This window comes from Cavia porcellus, unplaced genomic scaffold (genome assembly GCF_034190915.1).
Source record: "Cavia porcellus strain 051 isolate PalLab524CR breed Dunkin Hartley unplaced genomic scaffold, mCavPor4.1 scaffold_12, whole genome shotgun sequence".
Lineage (NCBI taxonomy): Eukaryota > Metazoa > Chordata > Mammalia > Rodentia > Caviidae > Cavia > Cavia porcellus.
The window spans coordinates 16,561,238-16,575,606 of NW_026947495.1; the positions used below are offsets into that span (position 1 = coordinate 16,561,238).

The 14,369-nt window shown below is 34.6% G+C and overlaps 1 protein-coding gene across 9 annotated transcripts in view; it reads right to left on the reverse strand.

Moving 5' to 3' along the window:
* The window catches only part of Epb41l5 (erythrocyte membrane protein band 4.1 like 5), a 131,887-nt gene that overhangs the window by 108,456 nt on the left and 9,062 nt on the right, over nucleotides 1–14,369 (reverse strand). For 8 of the 9 annotated variants that reach the window (XR_010050760.1, XM_063258938.1, XM_063258939.1 and 5 more), the window contains exons 2-3: nucleotides 11,250–11,436; nucleotides 2,055–2,159 (exon numbers count right to left, since the gene is read on the reverse strand). Coding sequence is in view for 8 of the 9 variants with exons in the window: in XM_063258937.1 (XP_063115007.1) it covers nucleotides 2,055–2,159; nucleotides 11,250–11,436 (292 nt within the window). In the remaining variant the exon portion in view is untranslated. Of the gene's footprint in view, nucleotides 1–2,054; nucleotides 2,160–11,249; nucleotides 11,437–13,120; nucleotides 13,297–14,369 lie in introns of those variants that run through there. The other variant, XM_063258942.1, reaches the window with a different exon arrangement.

The window sequence follows — 14,369 nt, forward strand, 5'->3', positions numbered from 1 at the left end:
TCTGTCAATTAGTATACAATGGTACCTCAGTGTACGAACTTAATTGATTCTACAATTCTAGAAAAGATGGGTCTTGTTCATCTTTGTGCTGGAAAGATGGCTCCGAATATGTGTGTCACCTGACACAGATGACAAAAACAAAATTTTGCCCAATGCTTCTGTTTGTGAACCAAACAGTTGGTAAGCAAAAGCATTTGTGCACTGAGGTACCACTGAAGTCACCATTTTTAAATAAGAGGCACAGTACTGACTGTACTCTAACTAATACTAACCAATACCTTGCTGCTAAATGCTTTGCTTATTATTTTTTAATTCAGGGGTGGTGGTAGTAAGGAAACAATGCCAGATAAAGTATTACCTGCTATGAAGTTAGCCCCGATGCTCTTTACAGCCAGGTAAGAAATTCATCACCAAACACATATACATATTCTCACTTTCTCTCCTACAGATTTCTAGAAACAAAGCTTAACATTTTCATACTGTATCTATATCCGCCCCAACTGTCTAAGCTTTAATACTGTTCTTAATCATTAAAATTTGGAGTGTATCTTCTAATTTCAATCTCTGTCCACCCTAAAAAAAAAAATCCTACCCAATATTTCTACATAAAACTTTGAAGCAAAATATAATCTCTCTGCTTGAAAAACATCTAACCCCAATTCTTAGAGAACAGTACCCAAACTATTGTTTAATAAGTTTGATATTCAGGTTGGATGATACAGCTAATAATATACCTCCCAATCTTATCTGCTACTTTCTTTCAAAAATCCTCCAATAAAATCCTAAAACAGTACTCACTTCTTTGAATAGCCTTTAATTTTCCTATTAAATATGCTGTTCTTTCATCTAAAATGCACTTAAAAGAAATAAATAAAATGCATTATCAAAGAACACAGATAAATCTGAAGGGGATCTTATAAATATCTAGTCTATTTATCTTTTTGTTTGTTTGCTTGTAGTGCTTGGGATGAAACCCACAACTTCCTGTTTGCCAGGCAAGTGCTTATGCTGCTGAACTACATCCCCTGCCCAGCCTAGTCTATTCATCTTAGTTTACAAATAAGAAACTTGTATCACTTATCAAAGAGCCCATAAAACTCCCGCTGTAACATTCTTTTCATTAAAGAGTGGTTAACAAACTCTAGTGTGCCAATATAATTAAGCCAGTGAACATTAAAAACATGGGATTCCCAAGACCCCATCCTCAAGCATTTGTTCTAGTAATTCAAGTTAGGACCAGAACTCACTTTTTTGGGGAACAGTAGTGAGAATTGAGCACAGGGCCATAATACATGTTAGGCAAGCATTCTGTCACTTAGCTCCATCCTCAGTCCTTCTGACTCAAAAGTCTCAGTAGAGGAAGCTGAGGATTTAGCTCAGCAGCTTAAGTGCCTGCCTGGCAAGCACAAGGTCCTGAGTTTGATCCCTGGTACCAAAAAAAAAAGTCTCAGTAGATTCCCCAAGCTGGACTCAAACTTCTGTGATCTTCTTGCCTCAACCTTTTGAGCAACTGGTATTACAGGTGTGCCCGCCCCATACACTCAGGTCAGAATTCCCATTTTTACTAGGTATTTTTGTTGACTTTAAAGCAAGGAGTCAAAGATTTAAATAGTGGGGCTGGGAATTTAGCTCAGCGGCATAAGCGCCTGCCTTGCAAGCAGGCAGTTGTGGGTTCGATCCCTGGTACTGATAAAAAAGAAAAAGACAAAAAAAAAAAAAAAAAAAAAAAAGATTTAAATAGCTAGAATCACATGAAATAATGCATATATTAAGAATACAGTCTGTAGCCTTGGCTGAGCATAGTGGTGTACACCCATAATCCTTGGAAAGGGCTGAGGCAGGAGGATTGCAAGATGAAAGCCAATTTGGGCAACTTGGTGAGATCTTATTTCAAAATAAAAAATACAAAACGGACTGGTGATGCAGCTCAGTGTCAAGGCCCTGAGTTCAGTGCCCAGTACTGGAGGGGGAAGGAAGCAGCATTCTAGTACTTAGCATATCATCTGAAATTTTCTATTTCCTGTCCCATAATATAATCTCACAAAGTTACTCACTGCTACTTGTGCCGAATCCATAAATCTCAGACCAAAATAATCACTTTCAATAAGGTCCAGGTGATACATAATCTGATCAAACAGTTCTTGTCCTTTGGCTTTTTTCTGAAATAGCAAGAAAATAAATTAATTAATAAGAGGTTTAAAGGACCAAGAGACCTGAAACAAATGATTCTTAGCTCAATTTATTCATAAGTATTTTACTCTCCTTGATGCTATTGTGAATGAAACTGTTTTCTTAATTCATTTACAGATTGTTCAATTCTTATGAATAAACACAACTGATGTTTTTCTCTGCTGATTTATTTTGGAATGATGCTGAATTCATTAACATCAACAGATTTTTTTGTTGCTTTGAGAACTATTAGGATTTCTACATAATATGTCATCTTAGACAGAAATAATGTTACTTTTCTTCCAATTTGGATGCATTTTCCCACATAATCATCCTGCATAATAAAAAGTGTTTAAAAAAAAAAGTGGCAAAATAGGCACCTGTCATGCTTTTTTTTTTTTTGTCTTTTTGCTTTTTATCGGTACCGGGGATCGAACTCACGACTGCCTGCTTGCAAGGCAGGCGCTTATACCGCTGAGCTAAATCCCCAGCCCCCACCTGTCATGCTTTTGACCTAGGAAGAAAAGTACTTCTCTTAATCTTCCATTTATTCTTCAATTTTTCTTTTACGGTTCCTAATTTGTCTTTTCTAATATGAAGGGTTCCTAGAATTTTCAACTCACTAATTTCTCCTTGATCTTAACTGATCTTTATCACATCAACTGTGTGTGTGTGTGTGTGTGTGTGTGTGTGTGTGTGTGTGTGTATCTATATAATTTTTGCCCCCAAGACCACTATTTCTCTTCTAGGTTTTTATGGAATAATCTTAAGAGACGAAGCCTTGGGCTGGGGATTTAGCTCAGCGGCATAAGCGGCTGCCTTGCAAGCAGGCAGTCGTGAGTTCGATCCCTGGTACCGATAAAAACGAAAAAGACAAAAAAAAAAAAAAAAAAAAAAAGAGATGAAGCCTGACACCCTTATTAATTCACTATCCTGCATCTAAACAGACAAAAATTCTTACTAAAGAATGTGGCTTTGCCAAGGGTCTTAACTTCTTTAGGTATTAACTTTAACCACATTAAAGATGTGCCTCAAATGTTTCTAATTCCTCTTGACAAATATTAATAGAGGACTTCTATGTGCCAGGCACTGTTCTAGGCAACTACAAATGGAAATAAAGAGATTGAATCTTAAATTCTAGCAAGGTAAGAAAATAATAAATTATGCTATTTATTAATAGCATAAAAATTATAGTGATAAAAATTATAAAGAATAAAGTGAGGGAATAAAGACTGAGAAATATCTAATAATAAGGTTCTTTTTAAGTAACAGAAACTTGATGAAAAATCAAATGAAATAAGAATAAACTATGTATCTACAGAAAATGCTTCCCAGGCAGAAATGCAGTCTTTAACTCTGCCTGTGTGTGGGTGTGTGTGTTTCAGCAGGAGCTAGAGATACATGTGTTGCATATTCCAGGAACAAAGCCATTATACCTAAAACAAAGCGAACAACAACAACAAAAAATTCAATAATGAAAAAGAAATTTGCAAAGATCTTGAAAACTGAAAAAAACTTAAAAAAAAAAAATCCATGCTGCAAACAAACATAAATGGGATGTCACGAAGCATTGCTAATAAATTTAAACAGAAAGTAGCAATTACGCTGAACTTTGCTGACAACCATCCCCTAAAGGCAATACAAAGTATTTCTAAACTATAGCAGGAACTCACATAAGTATGCTGAATTCATTTATCTATTTGGTACTAAATTAACATGGTCCCAATATCTTAAATTGTAAAGTACACTTTTAGATTCAATTTCACGTTCCATCAACACTCTACTTTTGCTTAAAAGACCACAAAGAAGCACAGCTTAAAACGTGACTCTCTTTATTCCATCATTCCTCAGCTTCTAAAATCACAGATGTTGTAAGGACAGGGAACCTGTGCCAGCTGGACAGCTGTCTCCTCTGAACAAAAATCTTTTCAAGGTCATATATTTGACCCATCCTTAATAGAGGCAATTCGAGACCATTCAACAGTAAACAAAAAAATTAGCCACAGGTACCTAAAGTTAGTAATGCACATAACCAAACATCTGATGTCTCAAAAGAATGTTTCACAAAATATCTTAATTTGACCTTTAGGAATAGCATGAATATAGTATTTTAAAAACTTTCACTGAGTCCAGTTTGCAAGAAAAAGGCCTATGCCATTTCAGGAAAGGAAGTCACAGATAAGAAATAAGTGCAACAAATACAGTATGATGGTTTTAGAAATATTCGTTTCTAATTCAGAAATAAAATGTGTTACTGGTTTTGTTTTGGTCTCTTTGAGACAGGGCTTCACAATGCAGTTCAGGTTGGTCCTGAACTCAATTTGTGTGGTCCAGGGTGGTCTCGAACTTTGCAGTGATCCTCCTGCCTCAGACCTCCAAGTATATTCATGCTATTCCTAAAAGGTTACATTCTCTATTTTCTTAAAGTTTTAAATTTCATTATGAATTTAATAGCAATATATTTCTGACATAACCTATCATTCAATTCAACAACTATTGAACGGGCACCAGTGATGTGTTAGGTACTCAGAGTTACATACAGAAGTACAATTATAACTTTTACTCTCAAGCAACCACAAGGTTTAGTTAATAAAATTATATACTAGTTGAAACACATTAAATGTGCTGCAAGTGCAGTTTTTGCAGTACAAACAAAATGCAAAAGAACTGAAGGTAAGCTGCTAGTTCTGCCTGTAAGTATTGAAAGCTTCAGAGGATTCTGTATTTGAAATTGAACCTGGAAGGGTAAACAGAGCTCTGCTACCCTATGTAAAAATAATGAAAAAAAAAAAGAGATGAAATTTTGACTGCCTATGTTAGGGCAGAGGAAATAAAGACTGGAGACAGACAAGAGAAGATAAAGCGGTAAAAGCTGCCAACTTGATCTTTTTAAAACTGCAAGTAGAACTTCACTCTGCTCTTTAATATCCTTTAATTACTTTTCATCATCTACAGTTTGAAGTACAGATTGTAGGACACAAAACAAAAAGTCTTAATAGTTTCTTACTATTATAACCTTATCTTGTCACTCTGGTATATTTATATATTTATAATTTCCCCAGTAAGTCCTCACTGTGGTGTTAACAAAATATACCTACTTTTACTTAAAAAAGCCTTTCTGCCTCTAACTAACCACTGGCTTCTCCTGAACTTCCATCTGTGTAGTCTTCCAACAACCCTAGAGAAACCTAATACTCTTTCCTCTGTAATACCTTATATCTGTAATTCTAGTTAATTTAAATTATGCAAAGGTTCAGAACTGTAAATGCTCTATCAGATTTAAGCAATGGTTGAAAGGTCCACCCAATATGGCCAATCTTTGGTCACCATCTCTTTAGGAACTTTTTTTTCTGTTAAACTAAGATCTTCCCTACACAGCCATTCTCTAGCTGTCCGTCCTTTCTTCCTTCCTATCACCAACAAATCTCATAGCAATCCTTCATTTTTTTTGGCCATGAACTTATTCAAACAATTAACCAATATTTTCTAAGCATTTACTACATGCAAAGAACTGTGAGATACAAAAATGTAACTATTTCTGATAATTCCTTTAACCTTCTAAAATCCAGTTTCCAAAAGCACTAACTCTACTAAAGGCCTTCTCTTTACTTCCATTTTTTCATTCCTCTAAAGCATCACAACAGCTAAATACGCTCTTGTAATCTTCCATACAATTGACATGCTCTTCCCTACAACTGACATGATCCCACCCAGCTATTAAACTATATTTTACTCATGTCTAATCTTTTTTTTTTGAATTAGTTATACCAGGGATTGAACCCATGACCTTGTGCTTGCCAGGCAAGCATTTACACAGCTGAGCTAAATCCCCAGTCCTCGTTTCTAATCTTTATCCTTATTGCCACATGTAGGTGCTAACATTCCTTCCTTTGTAATCTTGCTATACTAGTCTATAGCCTTACCATTTTGCGCCCATATTACAATAGCACTCTGTAGGCTTTTTTCCTCCAATAAATCAAACATGTCTCCCTCTAAGTTAAACCTGTATGTCATTTTTACAATGGAATGAAACAAAAATACACAAAAATTGCTGCATTCTCTTTTTGGTAAAAGAGCTTTACTGAAACATAACTCACAAAACATCCACCCATGAAAATATACAAATTAATGGATTAGAGTATATTCATATGTACAACCATCACCGAAATCAATTTTAGAACATTTTATCATCTCAAGAATAAACCTCATATGTTACAACAATTACCCCATTACTAATTCTCCTAGGTATTATGCATTTGCCCCCAAGTGACCACTAATCTACTTTTTATTATCTATTTTGGAGTTGTACAAGAATGGAATTAAAATGGGAGAGAAGGGAGAAAGGGACATAAAAAGAAGTATTAAATACATGTACCAATTTCCTGTGATGAATGTAATCACTATGGACTGCAAACATGTATTAGTAAAAGTTTAAAAAAAAAAAAGAGCCAAAAGGAAAAATGTGGTTTTTATGGCAGGTTTCTTTTGCTAGCAAATGTTTTCAAAATTCATTCATAACAGGTATCAGTACTTCATTTCTTTTATGGGTAAATAAAACCCATTAAAAGACTAACACATTTTGATTATTCATCTGTTTACGGCTATCTATGACTATTAAACTCGAAGCATTGGCTTTTATGGAAAACTCCTACCAGATTAGTAAAGCACACACCTGGATGTGTCTTAAGTGGGTTGTGAAGGTGTGACTTAGGTACCATATGGTCCCTTGCCTGTTCCTTTGGTACTATTCCCTTGCTCTACTACGCTTAAATAGCAAAAGGTTTTACTTTTGAAGAAGTTCAATTATTCTGTTTCCTTTTGTTGCTGTACTTTTGGTGGTATATCTAAAAAACCACTAGCAAATCTAAGGTAAATACAGATTTACCCCTGTTTTCTTTGAAGAATTTTATAGCTTTAGCAGTATGTCTATGACATTGACATATTTTAATTTTTTACACATAGTATGAGATAAAAGCCCAAATTCTGCATATGGTCATAGTTAAATAAATTTATTCTTCTGCATATAGTCATAGTTGAAGAAATTTATTCTTTCCCCATTGAACGGTCTTAGCACTCTTGCCAAAAATCAGCTGACCACACACATATATAGGTAATGAGCTTTCTCTTTGTTTCATTGATCTATGTCTATCTTTGTGCCAACTGTACACCATCTTGATTATTATTATTTTCTTTAAGTCCTAAAATTGGAAAATAAGAATTATCCCATCTTCTTTTCCAATTTTGTTTTGACTATTCAGGATCCCTTGCAATTCTATGAGAATTTTAGAATTACCATGTAAATTTCTACAAATAGGTCTGCTGGAATTCTGGTGAAGACTGCATTGAACATGCAATCAGTTTGGAGTGTATTGCTATCCTCACAATTTTAAGTCTTCAAATTCATGAACAAAGGAGTATGTCTGACCCTTATCCTCAGGGTATATGTCTCAAGACTTCTAGCAAATGCTTAAAATGACAGATAGTAACAAACCTTATATACTGTTTCTCCTACACATGCATACTTATGACAAAATTTAATTTGAAAATTAAAGATTAACAATACAATTATAGCAGAGTACTAAGAGTTGCACATTTAATATGTTTGGGTCATGATGACCATCCTTATTGCAGAAAAGTGAAAATGTAGTTAACGGCAAACTATACATGGGCTATAAAGACTCCGGTAGTAAAGTATGTACATAAAAGTTATGATCTATTGGTTAATCAAGTATTCTCTATTAATTTAAAACTCATAAGTTGTAGAATTTTATATTATAGGCTATTTAATAATACTTAAGTCACAAAGTTTAAAAGTCAAAGTTAGAAATTTTTCTCTGATGCCTTTGTTTTCCACTAAAAGGCATTCTCACTGTATGTAGTTGAGAGAAGGGAAATGAAGCAAAGAGAAAAGGAACAGAGAAGAAAAGAGGGAAGCAGAGGAGAGGAGAGAGAAAGTAGTAGGTATTTAAATCCCTTACCCAATTTGAGAAGACTAGAAATAGGATCAGTATTAGGTGTGGTGGCATATTCCTGTAATTTTAACTCTTCAGGAGATTGAGGCACAAAGATCTCAAATTTGAGCCCACTCTTGACAATTTATTGAGACTCTTGTTTCAAAGTAAAAATCTAAATTTAAGAAGCTCTAGATTCAATCCCCAGTACCACCACACACACAAAAAAAAGACCATTTACTACTGGTATACATTAATTTCACTAATGTGAAGTCCAGAGATTGTTTAAATTACTCTAATCACTGATAATCCCTTATATAATATCTGGGCAATCATCTTAGTTCCAGGCTAGCTAGCTATAATCACTAGTGAACCTAATTCTCATAGGAAAAGAGTGTGTGTTTCATTCAATTTCCAAAATTGAATTCTTCCACACTATCATACTGGGCTGGAGGAAAATAAATCAGAAAAACTAATTTTTTTGTTGTTGTTTAAGAAAAAATTCTCTCATCTATAGTTTCCTAGTAACAAAACTTCAACAGGTGAGCCAAGGTTCATTTTATACTCATCCGATTTCTATTTCATAACCATCCGAATACTTAAGAGTTCAGGTTACTAAGGCTTTATCTGCAGGTCTAAAAAGCCAACTGTTTTTGCTCTACAAAGAGCCAGATTTAAAACTGGCTGTTTCACTGCAATTGTCTCCTTAACAGGCCAGCCAGCATTTCTGGATTTGATCAAGCATCACACATACTCTGTTGAACAAATCAAATTCAGGAAACCATTTTATAATAGTAACTACGCAACACTGCCTTTTCAAAGTTTCTTTGCAAATTCTCCTAGTATCAGCCTATCCATTCTTTAAACTCTAAGACTCCACTCCAAGACACTTCATCCAACACTTCATACTTCAAACATTAATAAAAAACTATTTTCTAAGCTCTCACATAGCAATGCCAGGCTTTTCATCACTTAGCTAATGACATTTTAATATGATAGAACATAAAACTCTTTAAGACTCTTATCAAATAATAAATACAAAATCTATCTGCACAAAGTATCTGATGTTGCAAAGTCTCACAAACCCTAGGGAAAAAACTTAAGATTTCTCAGGCCAGGGATATAGCTCATCAACACAGTACTTGCCTGGCAAGCTCAAGGTCCTGAGTTTGATTCCCTGTCAAAAAACAAAAACAAAAACAACAACAAAAAAATAAACTTTGATGTCTTAACATTTTACAGAATCAAAAACCCTAAAACTGTGCAGTCTAACATATATAGAGAATACAATAAACTTCAAAACACTTCAAGAAATCTTGAATCTTTGATTAATTTTATATCCTAATATTTAACAATGTAAACATACATAACTAGTACTTAGACTATTCTTTTAAAAGACCTTTTAGAGCTTATTCAACAACACATTTCAGCAACATCTAAACCACTGGTAAAGCTACGCAGAACATAGATTTAAAAAGACCTGAAAGGGTCATCATCGCTGATCTAGGCTCTCATCCTGCCCAAAGAGACTCGTAGGCTGAATTTCAGGTAAATGAATGGGTACTAGAAAGTTTGGATCACCTATCAGGTGACATCCAATGAAGCTCATGTCAAATCTTACAATTTATACTAAGTCTCTGCGCACAGAGCAAAGACATCAGAGATGTCGTACTGGTAAACTGCTCAGAAATTCAAATGATTTCTTCCCCTAATCTTTAAAAAGGCCTTTAAGAAATAAACTTGCCCTCTTTTCAAACACTGAGTTATTTCACACTGTGAATTATGATTATGCCTTTGTAACATAAAAAAATAATTCTTATCCAAGATGCTAAAATATCCTGTTTTGAAATAAAGAGTACAGTGTTATGAAAAAACCTATAACACATTACTTTGGTAGTAAAGGGACAAGTGATCAAATCTGAGTGAATAAAAAAATCTTTTGTCTCACTTTATTTCATTAAAATTTTCTCAAACACATCAAGTTATAGAGGAAGTATCTGTTTTGATTTAAAGAAAGTAACAGGAGTTCTGAAAAATATAGAAAAATAAAAGAACTAAAAGTCTTACAGTATACATAAATCATCATGCTTCCCAAAGATTCTCAATTGTTTTAATAACTGCTTAACAAGAATTACAAGGACATACTTCTACCATCAAGATCACACATAAGAAGCCAAGCAAGCACCTCCCCTCTCTGGCAAGCGGTGGCAGAGTGGCTGACTGCAGCTCTTCCGGGGGAGAACCAGCAGTATTTCCTGAGATCCACACCATGTTGGAACTTAGGACACTGGGAAGCCAAGCAAGCACCTTTCTTCTCTCGTAAGTGGTGGTAGTCTGGCAAACTGTGGCCTTCCAGGGGGAGAACCAGCAGCTCCTGAGATCCATACCATGTTGGAACTTAGGATGCTGTGAAACCAAACAACCAGCCTGCCTCCTTGCTAAGCAACAGTAAACCTACTGATGCTGATGCGCGGCCTAGAACCAAATATCCCATTCCCCTCTACCCCTTCTCTTCCCCCTTCCCCCCTGCCCCCCAATAGCAAATGGGAACCTGAGTGTCTCCTGGGAGGTTGACATAGCAAATAAGGGGGACTTCCTTCTACCATCTCTTTGAAGGCAAATATTTTTATTACTCTTTTGCTCTTTTCTGATTAATGGTACTGCTCTATTCAATATTCTGTTTTAATAAGTTCTATAATGTTGTATATTTCATCTCATTTTGATATATGTGATTGAAAGAACAACTATTATACTGTGATATCTATTACTGTTATCCTGGTAACCTACTGTGAAGTTGTGTACCAATTTCACTGTATGATCTTAGTTGGCTTTATTCTGTCTTGCTCTGCTGTATACTTTCAAAATAAAATTTAAAAAAAAAATCACACATAAACACATATGGGTTTAATTCATACCAGTATCTGTTTTCTTATTTGTTTCAAATAAGTGGAATGGTTCCAGAGAGATAAACTATTACTCTAGATACTATTGGTTTAAGATTACCTGATCTATGTACTGGAATACTACAGTGTCTGATTCATACTAACTCCCCTAGGGGATTTAATAAAGCTCAAATACAGACAGAACAGTAAACTATATAGAATCCGCAGGGCAGCAAGACTTACATACCGGCAAGTCCACACTAACATCAGTACCATCCAGAAGGGACACCCGACAAGTGATTACGGACTTAGAATCTCCAGCAGCAGGAATGTGTGTGGCAGCTCGCTGTGCCTCTCGGAGTCGTTCTTTCTCAGCATGTTTACGCATGGAGCGGCGCCCCAGAGTTCTACGGAGGAAGCTCAGCATTTTGTCTCTTGAAAACCAGACAGAACAAAATAACATTAGGAATAGACTCTCCACAATTTGTTGTCAGACAAATACTATTATTTAGTAAACTCTTAGGAACATTAAATTGAAAAACAATTAAAACTGACTATTCTTTTATTTGTGTGGTACCAAGGATTGAATTCAGGATCTGGCTAAATTCTAGAATGCCCAGCCTGGGCTCCAACTCATGATCTTTCTGCTTCAGCCTCCCAGCTGCCAACTTTTTATACACATTTCAAAACATCATACTATATTACAAAAAATACGTAAATTTTTATGTCAGTTAAAAATATTTTTAAAAACTGGTTACTTCAACTCAGAGTTTTAAAAGCTTTTAAGAATAAAGTTAAGGGGCTGGGGATTTAGCTCAGCGGCATAAGCGCCTGCCTTGCAAGCGGCAGCTGTGAGTTCGATCCCTGGTACCGATAAAAACGAAAAAGACAGAAAAAAAAAAAAAAAAAAGAATAAAGTTAAGCAAAATAGTTAAAACAGGTATTAATAATTTAAAAAAAAATATATCATGTTACATGTGAAAATATAAGCTGGAAAAACAGAACAGAAAGATCATAGAAACAAAGTTGCCTGGCTAATCTAGTGTATGTAATTTGTATAATTAACAGAGTTTGAGAATAAGTACATCCACTAAACCAAAATATAAAATTTAAAAAGACAATACTTAACTCCAGGAAAAATAAATTGTGCAGAAAAGAAAAAATAATTTAATAATACTACATGACATAGCCTCTTAACAGTTCAAGTAACTCCTAGAATTAAAAATTAAAATGTAGCAATTAAAAACATGTCTATTAAAATATGAAGATGGCTGGCTGAGAAAGGAGCAAAAGAATTCAAAACAGTGCTTTTCCAAAAAATACTACCAAATTAGATGACCTTTTCAACTGGATGCATTTATAAATCTGATTTTTAAAAAAATTTGTAAAACTAACTTTAATATACTACCATATTAAAACATAAGTACTAGCTGGGCGTGGTGGCTCACACCTGTAATCCCAGCACTCGGGAGGCTGAGGCAGGAGGATCGTTCCAAGTTCGAGACCAGCCTAGACACAAAGTACGCTCAAGGCCAGCCTGAACTGCATAGATAAGACCCTATCTCAAAAAGACAAAAAAAAAGTACTGTATCTATAAATTGAGGATTATCATACATATTGTACAATGTATATTCCTGCATAACTAAACTAATCCCAAGGAAATAACTAAAATTTTTGATAGTTTTCCAGTTTATACAACACTCACACATAACACCTGGCTCCATCACCTGCTCCAGGGTGTCTTCTAGGCATTACTCCTTTAACATCTTGTTATCCAGTCTCATTGCAGCTGCTTAGGTAAGACTATCCTTGACCATCCCATCATCATATTCCACTGAACCTTGAAAATACTTTATGGCTTCACTAATCAGATTATAATTATTCACTAACATCTCTTCTTTATTGTAAGCAGTTTGAGGATACAAGATCTCCTCTGAACAGCTAATTACCCAGCAAAATTCATAATCCTGAGCAACAAATACTTTTCTTTTTTTTGTCTTTTTCCTTTTTATTGGTACTAGGAATCGAACTCACGACTGCCTGCTTGCAAAGCAGGCGCTTATGCCGCTGAGCTAAATCCCCAGCCCCGAGCAACAAATACTTAATAAATAATCTTACCTGGTCCTAAGAAAGATTCCTCAGGCACTGTCTTATTTTGATGAGTACTATTTAGTAAATGGTGAATACTGTACAAGGAGGACTTCAAAGTTTGATTTTCTTTCTTTTCTTTTAGAGACAGAAAATGGAGTATTCTAATTGGTATGTTGAAACCCAAAAGATTGCCAGGAAATATTCTGAAAATTATATGACAGTAAAATAGAAAATTTGGAAAAAATGGAGAAATTTTTACACACCTATTGTTACAGGCAGCTGAGTCAGATGGAAACACTCAAAGTCTGATTTTCTAATCTTGATTTCTCTCTACTGTACCACAAAACCACTCATGCAAAATTCACATTTTAGATATAATGAAGTTTAAAAGCTCACAGCTTAAAAAACTAAATGAAACATATACAGAAAAACATGAATTCATTTTTAAAAATTTAATTTGTCTTCTTCTACAAATAAATTGCAAGAGATAAAGGTGGAGAAGGAACCAGATACCAAAAATAAAATGAAGACTTCAGGTTGGGGGTACAGCTCAGAAATTAAGGGTGTTTAGCCTGTGTGAGGCTTTGAGTTTGATCTCCAGGCCCCAACACTAAAAAACAAAACAAAAAAAAAATTGAAATACATATTAATCATAATATATAAATTAAATCTGGATCCTGATTTAAATTTTTTAAAGTTATTAGGGGCTATCACAGGGGAGACTTAATTTTTAACTCATAATTCTAAGAATATTAAATTATTTTAAAGAATCATACACAAGGTGTCATGTGTGACTTTTTAACCTGCATGCATTTATAAACCTGATAAAAAATACAAGAAAATACTAATACCATATAAAAATTCAACAGCTATGAAGATTATCACTTTCATTTTACACGTTTGCATGCTACTACAAAAGTAGATAAACTAGCAGCCATGACAGTTGTCATTTGAACTGCCCAAAGAAATAAAATTACATACAAATTTTAATATCAACTGTATTATGATAAATAAGACTACTGCCACTTTTGGGTAAAATCACAGCATTGAAATTATCTTTAAAAACAGTTCTTTGGCTAATAACGTAACTCGGAGGTAGAGCACTTACTGAGTATGGTATAAGTCCCTGTGTTCAATTCCTAGAACACATACACACTTAATCTTCTAGAGAAACAGACTATAAAATATTTATTGAAGAAACAATGTAAGGTTGGGGATTTGTTTCAAAATAATACAAGAAAGCCAGATGTGGTGCTGTATACCTATAATCACAATA